This window comes from Podarcis erhardii (genome assembly GCF_964252035.2).
Source record: "Podarcis erhardii genome assembly, chromosome: 8".
Taxonomy (NCBI): Eukaryota; Metazoa; Chordata; class Lepidosauria; order Squamata; family Lacertidae; genus Podarcis; species Podarcis erhardii.
In genome coordinates this window covers 24706595-24720877 of record NC_138499.1, presented here as the reverse complement: position 1 = coordinate 24720877, position 14283 = coordinate 24706595, and the positions used below count along the sequence as shown (strand labels likewise).

At 44.6% G+C, this 14283-nt stretch overlaps 1 protein-coding gene across 3 annotated transcripts in view; it reads right to left on the bottom strand.

Annotated features, from left to right (window-relative positions):
• Positions 1–4851: 4851 nt before the first annotated feature.
• Positions 4852–14283, bottom strand: part of NIPAL2 (NIPA like domain containing 2) — a 42596-nt gene continuing 33164 nt past the window's right edge. For 2 of the 3 annotated variants that reach the window (XM_081874578.1, XM_081874576.1), the window contains 3 exons: positions 12456–12519; positions 5559–5653; positions 4852–5205 (listed from right to left, as the gene is read on the bottom strand). In XM_081874578.1, coding sequence (XP_081730704.1) covers positions 5111–5205; positions 5559–5653; positions 12456–12519 — 254 coding nt within the window. In that variant the 3' untranslated portion in view covers positions 4852–5110. The remainder of the gene's footprint in view (positions 5206–5558; positions 5654–12455; positions 12520–14283) is intronic. The other variant, XM_081874577.1, reaches the window with a different exon arrangement.

Below are 14283 nucleotides of genomic sequence, written 5' to 3'. Positions count from 1 at the left end.
AATGGAGTAGAAAAGAATGCCAAGGTTGTCACTCCCCATCAGTGGTTTGGATGGATTTCCTCCTCAGAGAAACATTTAGAGCGCTTGGGGCTAAATTGTGCGCAGGCAACAGGTGGTTTGCTTTACCAAAGGGCATGTGTAATGCTTAAGTGAACGAGAGCCAAGTTCCAGCAGATGTGCTAGAGCTCACTCTGCTTGGTGGAAGGATATTTTTCATGTTATGTGTGGAAAAGAGCAGTAACCCTGGTTCACTGGAAGAGGTTTCGGTCGCAAAATAGCCATTAGCAAATGAGTCATCCCAATCGCAGAGCAAATCGCTGTGGGCTTCTCAAGGAACACATGCGAAGCTGGACAGCGGAGAAAAGGTCTGCTGGGAATTCGGTCAAAGTAAGCATTTTAGTCATGATATTGCCGTTCTGCTAATTCAAATGATTTGCAATGTAATCCTGGACGCATTACATTAAAAACAGCAAAGAGTCCTGTGGCACCTTAAAGACTAACAAAAGTGCCTTTGATGTTCTGAAAAAAAATATTTCTTAGATGTGTTCTTAGGAGCAGGGACCAAGGCTCACCCACCTGCTCTCATTCCTAAGCAGCTGCTTGGTGCTATTGCCGATTTTCTGCTAGGACTGTGTGAATGCAGCCCTGGGATCAGTTGCAAGAGCCATGTGGGCTGGGCTGAGTAATGCTCTTCATCTAGTGTGAGCTGCACATGCAGTTTCCCCCCTCTTTTATGCACATGTGCACCGTAGGCAGAGAAATGCAAGCAGGTTCTTGGATTCCTGTTGCATGCTTTATTCAGAGCACTAAGCGTGGGTTATAGCCAGCTATGTTTTGCTCCAAGCAGACCCACTGAAATTAATGGACCTAAGTTAGTCATGTTTATTCATGTCAATGGGTTTACATTGAATAGGGCTAGAATTGGATACAACCCCATGGGCGGAAGTCAACATTGCGCTCTAGCAGTCATTCTGTCAATGCAAGCTTTTGAGAAGTCCCATTGCGCTAGTGTGACTCATTGAACTGGCTACCATAGGCCCAACTGTTTCGTTGAATATGCCCCATGTGCCTAGAAAACATAAATAATATAGGATGGCATTCTCATGTATCCTCCGGTTTGCTCTTCCTGTGCCCAGTTCTTGTTCAGTATGTGGAGCTTCTTCCAGGATAAGGACTGCTGGTGTTGGGGCCAGTAGGATGACATGAAACTCCCCTAAATCTCTTCTGTAAAATAGCTCATTGTATGGCAGCACACACTCTAGATTCATTAATGTTATGTTAGAGGGAGCTGCAGGGCGATCAGGGTGCTGACTTTTTAAGAGCCAACATGGTTGTGGATTGAATGGTGAATTTGCAATGCTGCCAGTACATGGTTGGTTTTTTTAGATGTTTCCGCATCTAAGTTCCAGGTCCCTCTTTATGATGATGATGGTGGTGGTGATGATGATGATTACAGAATTAATTAAATGTATCATTCACCTAACGTCAAAGAAGTAAATGAATTACACATTTAAGCAGCTCCAATAAAACTATCTTTCTCCAGCTAAGAACATGAAGCATCAATGCATCAAATTTAGAAGGGTAAAATATAATGCACATTAGCTTTGAGCAATCTCTGGGAAAGGGCAGCACCCAGATATGCCTCTGCAAGTAGCAGCAGGCTATGTGCCTTGGTGCTATGTCTGAAGGAGTAAATGTCAGAATAACAGAGATGGATACCTCTCCCTTTTGTCAGTCTGTATGTCCCTCCTAGGGACACCAGCTCCAGGGGCCCAAGCCCTTTGGACCCCCTATGCTTTTGGGGCTGGTGCTGGGTATGTCCAAAAAGCATGGAGGCTCCTTCACCTCCTTTTGCCGCAGAGGGGAAGGAGGATTGAAATAGCCGCCTGCCAGTGGCACTGCCACCAGCTATTGAAGCCAAGCAGCTGCTGTGTTCAGCTCCACCCCTGGCTCCTTCCAGTGTCCTGACGTCGGTCCACCCCATCACCTGCCTAAGCTGGTGCCTCTGGTCCCTCACCACCACTTTACTCAGGGGTCCCTCCCCACCACTTTACTCAGGGGAGATCAGCAGCAACCAAAAAGTGAGGCGAAGGGCAATCAGCACAAGGCATTTTGGCATATTAAAAGGTTGCCACTTTTTCTTCTCTTGTGCCTTTTAATAGTAGCTGTAACCTGCAGCCTGCTAGCAGGTGATAATCCATGTCTCCATGCCATGCACCTACTGATTCCTGCAGCTTAAGCTTCTGTGAAAGGCACAGGCACAACTAAGAAACACACACACACACACACACACACACACACACACACACACAAACAAACAAGCCTGTAGTACTGTGCCAACACAAGGGTGAGCCAGTGCTAGTAAGGTTGCAGTAATTCTTTTTGGGGCTGCAGCAACAGAGCAGAACCAGCCGATAAGCTTCAGCCATCGCACTAGAAGAGGGAGAATTTTTGACTCACAGTGCTTCACTATAATGACAGGTTATATTCAATATGTAGGAAACAAACCATGACCTCGTTTGACCATGAAATCAGGAGGGTGCTAAAAGGTGCAGGCAGTTTTCCAGCGAGGAAGCCACAGAGAAAGTGACGGAGCAGTTGGCGTGATGCCGAATGCAGTTAGTCGCTACCACTCTGATGTTCTGTGTGAAGTGGCACATGGCCTTTGCTTCAGCGATGAAGTCAAGGCCCAGATCTGAGCTTCCCAAACTTTTCGTGTGGGTGACACACTTTTTAGACATGCATCATTTCACAACACAATAATTCAGTTTTACTAGCAAACCAGAGGTTAAACCTAACCCTTTACCAGCCCCGGGAGGAGTGTGGGGAGCATTTGTGCGACACACCTACACACTGCAGCCAACACACTAACGTGTCGTGACACAGTTTGGAAAGCTCTGGCCTAGATTCTAAGTGAACATGTTGATTTCAACCTTCAGCATCCTTGCATGCACTTGCCAGTCCTGGAGTTACAAGTTCTTCTGCTCCTGGAGCAAACCTCCTCTGCCCTAGACGAATCTGTTTGTGGCTGCCTTTACAACATTTGTCCACTACAGCAATAGCACGACAATTGGCAATTGTTCTGATAGCTGATACCCATAGGCACATATTCAGAACAGAAAACTTGGCGCTAAGAACAGCACATTTCTTTGAACGGCTCAGCATGCCCAGAAATATGCTTAAACTCTTGTCTCTTTAATATAGCAAGCTAAAAAACTGATCGTGGATGAGAAACACTAGTGCCATATGAACGCTGCTGGCAGGCAGTAAATGCATCGCAAACATTCTGAATTTTAGTTAGCATCTGAAGCACAGATGAGCTGTATTCTATGTGAAAAATATATCAAGCATCTTAAACAGAATTGCCAGGTTTCCATCCCATTATCTTCCTTGTATATAGTATTGTCTTGGACTGCCTATGGGGGAAATCCTGGAAAGTTAGCAATTCCATTTATGGCAATTAAGGTAAATCTCCACAGCCAGACCTAGTGGTAATGTGTGTGTGATGGTCCCACCCTGTTCGTACACCATCAAAATTGATGCTGTTGGCTCTAATAATGCAGGGGTGGCTGGTTGTGACATAGTGCAGATGCCTCCACTTATCTCCCCGACCTCATGGGCCGGTCAGTAGGAAATCCTTAGGCAAAGCTGCCCACCACAGAGGAAACATCTCCAGCCAATGATTTTGGAAAAGGTTACTAAAGATAGGGGTTTAAAAAAAAAATCCTATTGCTTTCTACACATAGCTTTGAATCCAAACTTGGACGCGTAGAAACTGTGATTGGAAGGGAAATAGTGCTGTTCTGCAAATGCTTAAGGGTTTGCGGAGCACCATAATTGGTAGGTCCTACAGCACTTCTCAAGAGCCTTCGTGTCTTCTTGCATAAGCAGAACAACAATTTTGGATTTACATAGCTTGCCTTTTTCCAGATCATCCAAGATGTGAAGGATTGCTTGGGCAATGCAAGTCCTGGATCCAGGAGGAATAATTATTCCAAATGACTTAACACTGTGAGGATATGCTCTTCGTAGGATGGCTTATGCTTTTACTTTACAGAGAATACCCCTCTTCTTCAAAGGCTGGGGATGAACTGTCACCTTCTAGGTGCTGCGTCTGAAGACTGGTTACAAGCCAAGCCTCTGTCTGAAGGCCTGTCTGGTCCAAGTCTGGCTGAAAGACAACCATGAAAAGGGACAACAGGGTCTTCTAAGCCCACCAACAATTAGCAGTATGAACAGCAGCCTGAGCAGGCAGACAAGTCACCTTGTGACAGTCTTCCCCAGTATGGCAAGATGTATTATCTTTCTATTTAAATTACAGAAATTATTTCTAAATTTGCATCTAAACATAGAATTAGCATATGCCCTTTTAATGAAAATTTGTGTCCTCTTGTCCTTTCTGTGATGCATTGGGGGGGTATGTGTGATGTGTCAGTGGCCACCATAAAAAGGTAAAGGGACCCCTGACCATTAGGTGCAGTCATGGCCGACTCTGGGGTTGCGGCACTCATCTCACTTTATTGGCTGAGAGAGCTGGCGTTTGTCCACAGACAGCTTCCGGGTCATGTGGCCAGCTTGACTAAGCCGCTTCTGGCAAACCAGAGCAGCGCATGGAAACGCCGTTTACCTTCCCGCCAGAGTGGTACCTATTTATCTACTTGCACTTTGACGTGCTTTTGAACTGCTAGGTTGGCAGGAGCAGGGTCAGGCGCAATTCTGATTTGCTGCCCTCACGTTGTTCCACTCAAATGGAAATCAAGGAGAATGTTTGCACAATTGTGTGTTTATCTCATCCCCACCTGCCCCGAGCCGCTTTGGCTACAGAAAAGCAAGGAAGATCCACTGCAGAAGGAAAACACCCTGGGTCCATTTAATGACTGCTTGCTTGCTTGCTTGCTGCTTCTTTTTTTCAGGCACAATAGCTGGCTTAAACCGCAATGCATTTGTGATAGCCAGGGGATCCTCAAAGAGGATTAAATAACCATAAGAACTGTCAGGATAAAATAACTTGACACGTAATGAACAAGTGTGATAAAAGGGTGGTGTTGAATACGGAGCCAATAAATGGAAAGCTTCTCTTGTTAACTGGAATTTAAAATGCTCTATTCTCTTAGCTTTGAGTCTTTACAGAGTCACCTTCATTACATAAAGAGCCGTAGGATAAGCTGGTTGAATCTGGCTGTATTTTACTCCTCATCTCCTTTCCTGTGGGATTAAAAGAAGAAGTTTAAAAAAAAAAAGGACTCGGAGCAACAATGATAAATCAAATCTAACAAGTTTAATTATGTTCCTCTTAAAAGGCTTCTCACTGCAGGCTTCATTTTGTTTTGCTATGATAGACTGTGGCAATCGTATGGAAGTCATTCAGAGGCTTTTAAAAAAGAACAACCTACTGGAAATGGGATGAGAAATTAAGGGGAAGCAATTTTTATTAAACATGATTGGAAGAGCTATCTGATGTGGGTTTGTTTTCCCCCCCTTTGACTATTCTGCTCATGGATGCTTTTCAGTTGTGTGGATAGGGATGGCAGGCAAAATATTTCCAGGATAAAACTTACCAGGAATCTGTCCATAGTCGATATAAAAACTTCTCAAACATTCCTTGCCTTTTTTCCGTGTGAGTATAAAAACCCCAACAAAGGACAGAAAACACCTGTGGAAGCATTGTCAAAGTCATGAAGTCAGGCGACACCATGGTTTGCATATGAAAAGAGAGCGCCCAAGATAACCACAGTATAATTATGGGCCCTGCTGGCAAGGAAAGCCAAATTGCTTCAGTAAGGTCTGGAGATTTAGGCCACGTGGAAGGAGCCTGTGACACAACTCTTCCAAATGATGGGGAGGGAGGGAGGGAATAAGTTTGTTGATTAATGAAATCTACAGACCCCCTATTCTCTTCCATTTTAGCCTCATAACCTTCTAAAACCAGAAACTAAGGGGTCTGTCATAAAATATAAGGGTGCCAGGCCTGCTCTGGTCACTAAAATCCAAGCATTTATTGTATTACTCCAGCAAGTGAACACAGGAACAGCTTGCAGGATCTTGTCCAGCATTCTGTTCTCAGGGTGGCCAAACAGTTGCCTGTGGGATCTGCCCTCAAGCAGGATCCAAACTTGTTTGAATCTCTTTTAAACCCACCCAGTTGGTATGCCAGGGTTGCATTCCAGGGATCGTGCCTAAAGCCAAAATTGTGCCCAGCGCTCACTTGTATGGTGAAATGCCATTGATACAGCCACTGTCTGGTGCTGTGATAGTTTCACCTCTGGATTCCAGGGATCGTGCCTAAAGCCAAAATTGTGCCCAGCGCTCACTTGTATGGTGAAATGCCATTGATACAGCCACTGTCTGGTGCTGTGATAGTTTCACCTCTGGAGAACTTGAGTGTGCTGCTTGATGTTGAAAGCACATCCTTCATGTTGTGTTACCCTACGCCACTGATGCATGTGTATGTGAGAAGTGAGGGGGTATGTGAGATAATAAATAGCACCTGTCCTGTCTAAGGATGGACAAATCAGTCAATTTTGGTTTCTCTTACACACACACACACTCAGTCCTCGTGGAAATTCATCAGCATTTTAGTTTGAATTTCTCTTAATATACACATTTTTGTATGCAACTTTCTTCAATACAATGCATTTCTGTATGCCACTGTCACTAATGCATGCCTTTTTATGCAGAGTTTCCCCAGTACATACACAGTCGTATACTTTACTTGGCTGGGAAACTGTGTTGTAAAATCCGGGGACGTGTGAATTTTGGAGGATAGCTGTGTTTCAGTTCGCTTTTTGTTTTGGAAAAATTAATAAGCTTGCTTTCAAATGTGAATTTCTCCTCCAGCTCTAGTCCTGTCTGTGGACATGTGTGAAGCAATGCAGTCTGAGGAATTCTACTAGCTGAGCTATAATTCTGTGAGATTTCTTAACGGAACATATCAGCAAGTGGAAGCTTAGTTTCCACTCACTGAGATCAAAATCTCACACAGCACTTTTAAGGCAGTCTTACACAGTATCTTGTTCCCTTGGGGAAGTTGCTTCCACCTGGTTTCTCTTCACACCCTGGCTCCAACATCTAGCACAATTGGCAATCCGGGTCCTCCCTATTGTGCAGAGATTTTCCATGGCAACAGCATTTAGTATCTCTCTTCCTCCTCCTCCTCCCAGTGTGTCTCAGAGTGTGCTACATTCACCATTTGATTACCACAGTTGGACTTTGAGACTGCATCTCTTCAACTGACTTGCATTTCTGTCCTAGTGCTTTAAAGGGAGTACTGTAAACATGTATTCTTAGGGAAGGGCCATAATTCAATGATAAAACCACATGGTTTACACACTGAATGCCTCAGGTTCACTGCCCTGCATCTCCCAAAAGCCCTGGAGATCCAGTGTTATTCAATGCAATATTGAATTCAATCATCCAAAAGTCTGACGCAACATAAAGCTGTTTCCTGTGTTTCTTTAGATTATTTACTTATAAGAGAATTTTCAGACCTTCATCCTATAATCTCAAGGTAGATTACAGTGCAATAAAACAGTAAAACAGCACTACATTTATAAGCTTATAAGCTTATGATCAGGATTTTGTTGCTCTTAATTCTGTCTTTTGCTTTGTATCGTGCCTTGCTTTCTTTCAGATACATAACAAATCTTTCTTGTCCCCATCACTACCCAGCATTGGTGTGCAAACCCTCCACAAATTACCGTATTTTTTGCACCATAACACTCACTTTTTTCCTCCTAGAAAGTAAGGGGAAATGTTTGTGCGTGTTATGGAGGAAATGCCTACGGGTGGCATGCCTACGGATTTTCCTCCTCTAAAAACTACGTGCGTGTTATGGTCGGGTGCATGTTATAGAGCGAAAAATACGGTAAATACACAGAAACTTGTCTTACCCCAGGTCAGACCATTTTGTCCCTCTGGCTCCCTATCACCTCTGACTGGCAGAGCTTTCCAGGGTCTTAAGCAATGACTTCGCACATCACTAGCAACCCAATATCTTTACTTGGAGATGCAAGGAACTGAACAAGACCTTCTGTATGCTAGAACATAATGGTTCACCGCTAAGCTTAAGACCCAGTCCTGAATTGGGATGATCAATGCAGTGAGAATAAAATGTTGATCTACCACTTTTCAAGTTGGTTCTTGAAGGGTTATTATTTTTTTTTTTTAAAGATTTTAAGGTGTAAGCTTTTCAAGTTCCTGAAGGAGTGTTTTACTGTCAAACGTGTGGCGCTACAATAAGTGAGAAGTGCATCCATGAGAATTGTTCTCTGTTTTGTTGTGTTCATCAGGAGGATTCAAGTGACAAGCTGTAGATGGTAGACACCACAAGTGAGTTGTAGCCATCCAGAAGTGGCCTATTTAAGGTTGAGATAATCTGTAGTCTAGCTCATATATATTGATCCAGTTACAGGTAGGTAGCCGTGTTGGTCTGCCATAGTCAAAACAAAATAAAAGGAAAAAAAATTCCTTCCAGTAGCACCTTAAAGACCAACTAAGTTAGTTCTAGGTATGAGCTTTCGTGTGCATGCACACTTCTTCAGATACACTGAAACAGAAGTCACCAGACCCTTCTATATAGTGAGAAGGTGGGGAGGGGTATTACTCAGAAGGGTGGTGGGAATGGGTGATTGGCAGATAGCTGTGATGAGCCTGTTGATGACTCTTAATGACTGCAATAGGTCTTACAGGAAAAAGCAAGGGGTGAGAAGGTGAAAAATGGCTTTGTCATGTATAATGAGATAAGAATCCAATGTCTTTGTTAAGACCAGGTCTCTCCATGGTTTTAAGTTTGGTAATAAGTTGCAATTCAGCAGCTTCTCTTTCCAGTCTATTTCTGAAATTCCTTTGTAATAGAACAGCTACTTTGAGATCTTGTATAGAATGTCCTGGGAGATTGAAGTGTTCTCCTACTAGTTTCTCTGTCTTGTGATTCCTGATGTCGGATTTATGTCTGTTTATCCTTTGGCGTAAGGTTTGGCCTGTTTGTCCAATCTAGAGAGCTGAAGGACACTGTTGGCATTTGATGGCATACACAATGTTAGACGATGAGCAATTAAATAGTCCCGAGATGGTATGTGTGATGTTGTTGGGGCCAGTAATGATGTTGTCCGGGTGTATGTGGCAGCAAAGTTGGCATCTGGGTTTATTGCAGGCTCTGGTGCCAGTGTCCGTGTTAAGTCTGGTAGTAGTATTATTGTGGGTTGTAGATCTCTTATGATGCGTTGTACTAGAGGTGTTCTGTTATTTTCTTTTTTGGGTCTGTCTTGCAGCAAGTTCTCTCTGGTTTCTCCAGAGAGAAACAGCACTACATTCTCCAGAGAGAACTTGCTGCAAGACAGACCCAAAAAAGAAAATAACAGAACACCTCTAGTCATCACATACAGCTCCCAAGTTAAAACAGTACAACGCATCATCAGAGATCTACAACCTCTCCTGGACAATGACAGTTCTCTTTCTCAAGCTCTGGGAGGAAGACCTTTCATTGCCTACAGACAGCCACCCAATCTTAAACAATTCCTAACCCACAATAATACTACTACCAGACTTAACACGGACACTGGCACCAGAGCCTGCAATAAACCCAGATGCCAACTTTGCTGCCACATACACCCGGACAACATCATTACTGGCCCCAACAACATCACACATACCATCTCGGGACTATTTAATTGCTCATCATCTAACATTGTGTATGCCATCAAATGCCAACAGTGTCCTTCAGCTCTCTAGATTGGACAAACAGGCCAAACCTTACGCCAAAGGATAAACGGACATAAATCCGACATCAGGAATCACAAGACAGAGAAACCAGTAGGAGAACACTTCAATCTCCCAGGACATTCTATACAAGATCTCAAAGTAGCTGTTCTATTACAAAGGAATTTCAGAAATAGACTGGAAAGAGAAGCTGCTGAATTGCAACTTATTACCAAACTTAAAACCATGGAGAGACCTGGTCTGAACAAAGACATTGGATTCTTATCTCATTATACATGACAAAGCCATTTTTCACCTTCTCACCCCTTGCTTTTTCCTGTAAGACCTATTGCAGTCATTAAGAGTCGTCAACAGGCTCATCACAGCTATCTGCCAATCACCCATTCCCACCACCCTTCTGAGTAATACCCCTCCCCACCTTCTCACTATATAGAAGGGTCTGGTGACTTCTGTTTCAGTGTATCTGAAGAAGTGTGCATGCACACGAAAGCTCATACCTAGAACTAACTTACCGTAAATTTCGCTCCATAACACGCAGATTTTTCCTCCTAGAAAGTAAGGGGAAATGTCTGTGCGTGTTATGGAGCGAATGCCTACAGATGGCGGGGGAATCTGCTGCAGTTGTGAGCAGTCCGTGGCTTGCTTTGAAACAGCAAAGCAGGTGTAAGCGGCTCCTGTCAGCGAGCCGAGCCGGGAGGAGGGAGAGAAGCAGAGCGGGCTTGGCTGCTTTAAAAAAACCCGTCCTCTATGTTCCTCTCTCCTCCCCACAGAGCTGCTAAGTAGCAGCGAAGCTTTTCAGCCAGCCTAGCCGGGAGGAGGGAGAGAAGCAGAGCGGGGTTGGCTGCTTTTAAAAAAAACCGTACTCTCTGTCCCTGCCTGCAGTTTTTTGCTGTCCGATTTTGGATTAGCCACTGTAGGGGCTGTGTGTGTGTGTGCTTGAGCTATAGTTCTCCTCCTCCTGCTTCCCCTTCGCTCTCCCTGCGCCCCTGCACTCTCCCTCCGACTTTAGAATTGACACTCTGTGTCTGTGTGTGTGAGAGAGAGGGCTCCTTCTCCTCCTCCTGCTTCCCGTCACTCTCCCTGCGCTGTCCCTCCGACTTTAGAATTGACACTCTGTGTCTGTGTGTGTGAGAGAGAGGGCTCCTTCTCCTCCTCCTGCTTCCCTTCACTCTCCCTGCGCTGTCCCTCCGACTTTAGAATTGACACTCTGTGTCTGTGTGTGTGTGAGAGAGGGCTCCTTCTCCTCCTCCTGCTTCCCGTCACTCTCCCTGCGCTGTCCCTCCGACTTTAGAATTGACACTCTGTGTCTGTGTGTGTGAGAGAGAGGGCTCCTTCTCCTCCTCCTGCTTCCCTTCACTCTCCCTGCGCTGTCCCTCCGACTTTAGAATTGACACTCTGTGTCTGTGTGTGTGAGAGAGAGGGCTCCTTCTCCTCCTCCTGCTTCCCTTCACTCTCCCTGCGCTGTCCCTCCGACTTTAGAATTGACACTCTGTGTCTGTGTGTGTGAGAGAGAGGGCTCCTTCTCCTCCTCCTGCTTCCCGTCACTCTCCCTGCGCTGTCCCTCCGACTTTAGAATTGACACTCTGTGTGTCTCTGTGTGTGTGAGGGCTCCTTCTCCTTCTCTTGCTTCCCGTTCACTCCCCCAGCGCCCTGCGACTTTAGGGCCAGTTCCCTCTCTGCGTGTGTGTGTGTTTTGACCTCACTGCGCTTGTTGGGGGAGAGTGTTGGTCGCAATTTTTCTTGATTTGTCTCAGAGTGGTTACTATCATGGTTTCCTTGCCGGGGAGGAGGGAGAGACGCAGAGCCTGCTTGTTCTAAAGGAGCAAAGCTGGAGAGGAGCCTCTCCTGCATTATCAGCAGCATCCTTCTCCACACCCCCCACGCGAGCTCCTTGTCCCTTGAGTTCTTTTCCTTCCCTCCCCACTTAAAACGTGGTTACAAAGCACGGATCCACATGGATCCTCAGGATTTTTGCACTAGGTCACCCCAAATTCACCATCAGATCACATAGCATATCCATGGCTACAGCCTGCACCAAAACACACACGCACCCACTGTTTCATGGGGTCGCAATGGCGCAAAAACGTGGTTACAAAGCATGGATCCACATGGATCCTCAGGATTTTTGCATTGGGCTACCCCAAACTCACCGTCAGATCACATGTCTGTGACCACAGCATGAACCACAAAAATCATATATCCACTGTTTCATTTAGAATATTTTTTTCTTGTTTTCCTCCTCTAAAAACTATGTGCGTGTTATGGTCAGGTGCGTGTTATAGAGCGAAAAATACGGTAGTTGGTCTTTAAGGTGCTACTGGAAGGAATTTTTTTTTCTTTTATTTTGTTTTTTCATATATATTGGTTGATCCATGGTCAATGGCCAGAGTTGATGGGATCTGTACTCCTCCAACACCCAGAAGGTCACACATTCCCCATCCCTGATAAACATAATGAAAAGTTCACCCCCACTGGCACAAGCCCCATAACTGTTTAGCCATTTTGTCAGGTTGCAACGTGACCGGTTCCATTTCCTTCCATTCGTGGAATGGGAGCCACAGTCAGGGTGATTTCTTCCAGTGTTGTCCTCCTTAGCTGTAGGCAGAAAGGCAGAGCCAGACTGCCCTCCTGCTCCCATGGATTGGATTGGCCATGTATCCTTGCCTTTCTCAGTATTGATACATTCGCTTAAATGCCTTACAACCAATGTGAGTAAAGTATTCAAGGAATATGCTTACCCAAAGAGAAACATGAAGCCACTCAGCAAACCAGTACCTCGGAATTCCTGATAAAATATGGCCCCTGGATTGAGACAAACCAAAAACAGCAACTCTTGAATAGCAGGTAGACTTGACAGGAACTTCAAGGTATTCTTTTCTATATGGAGAGACCCATCCAAACTGTTTGCTTCCACCACAGAGGCTGCATCCTGGCCATTCAAAGTGGCAGCAGCAGATGGGGGAGGCCAGGCACATTGTCCCAATTGCCAACTGGTACCAGTGGTGGAACGTCTGTTTTTGCCTACACAAAGTCCTAAATTTAGCTTTTTTGAATCTCTGGCTGAAATGGTCCAGTTGCTAGTGATGTGGGAAATCTCTGCTTAACGTCCTTGAAATCTCTGCCAGCCAGCATCCTCAGAATGCGTTTTGGAGCTTTCCATTAGCCTCCATGGGTGGGAAACCCACCAGCAGGTCTTCCGCCTGCCCACACATTTGGTCATGATTTGCTAAATGTGCACCACCAGCATACTTGTTGATTCATTCCAAGCCATAGTTTGGCTTAGCATTACGTGCGAACTGAGCTTCTCAGCTCCACTGGTTGAATGGGGATACATCTTGACCTATGATTAAAATTTTAGTTACAACAATTAGCATGATTAAAGCCTGAAATTTTAATTCCTATGCCAAATTTCATGCCGATTGGTCATGTAGTATTAAAGATAATGAGTGCTAAACTTCAGATGACCAGTCCAGCACAATCTTAATGATAAGAGTGCCTGGCCCAGAATAACAGTTGCAGATATGCCAAGAGCAAATGTCTATTTCTGTTCCTTATAGCTTGCTAGGCTATTTTACTAATTGCCCAATAACTGCATGAACCTGGCAGGCTCCCATGGCAGCAGGCTGGGAACTCTTCCTAATGCTAATTGATCTGCAAAGGAGCCCTTGACAGGGCCAACAATTAATAACAATGCTAACTGTTTTACGTTAACAAACCTGGCATATATGGGTGATGGGTAAGTCCCTTCATTTTAGTTTTTAATGGGACTTTGTTTAGGTCAAATTCAGTATGAGTAAGGATATTTAGCAGTTGGCCCAGAAGTGCACACCATCAAATTCTCCATTTGGTTACATCATTACAGCTGTTTTGGGTCAATCTTTCCTCTGGATCATACAGCACAAGCCTATTTTAATCCAGCTGCTGAACCAATCCATATTTTTTAAGCTTTGGTGAGCTCCGAATAAGTAATTGACATAAACTAATGGAATTTCTGTATGCAGATCTCCTGAAAACCAATGACAGAGGAGGCCCCTGTGTGTGTGTTAAAGGGGTCATAAAAGTTATAGTAACAATAACTTCTTGGCTCACTGCAAAGGCAGCATATTGGTCCCACTCTGCTTGCTTGTTCTTACCACACCATACAATCCCAGGGAACTGGAGTCTCTTTTCAATCATATCCAGTTCAAAAGTTCTCACCCAGGATAAAATGTTAATAGCTTAAAATGGCTTTGGATTCATTCTAATTCCTTCGCTGTAGCCTAGCACGGAAAGCCTGCTGAAACAGAATATACACTCTGACTGCTAAGGAGCACAGCTGGTTGTTATCTTAAGGGCTTGCTTCATTGCTGAAATTACTTTAGCAGGTAAGAGAATGAGAAGCCAATGTGCACATGGGGAAAACATTCATTGTATGTCACTGCAGGCACCTGTAATAAAACCAGTAAAGCAGGATGGATGGGGAATGTCAGCCCTGAGAAAACGACATTTTGATGACAGTAGACTTTTGTCCCCTCTAAGTCATAACCAAAATGCATCTCTGAACACTGGGCATGCTCCAGCCTCAAA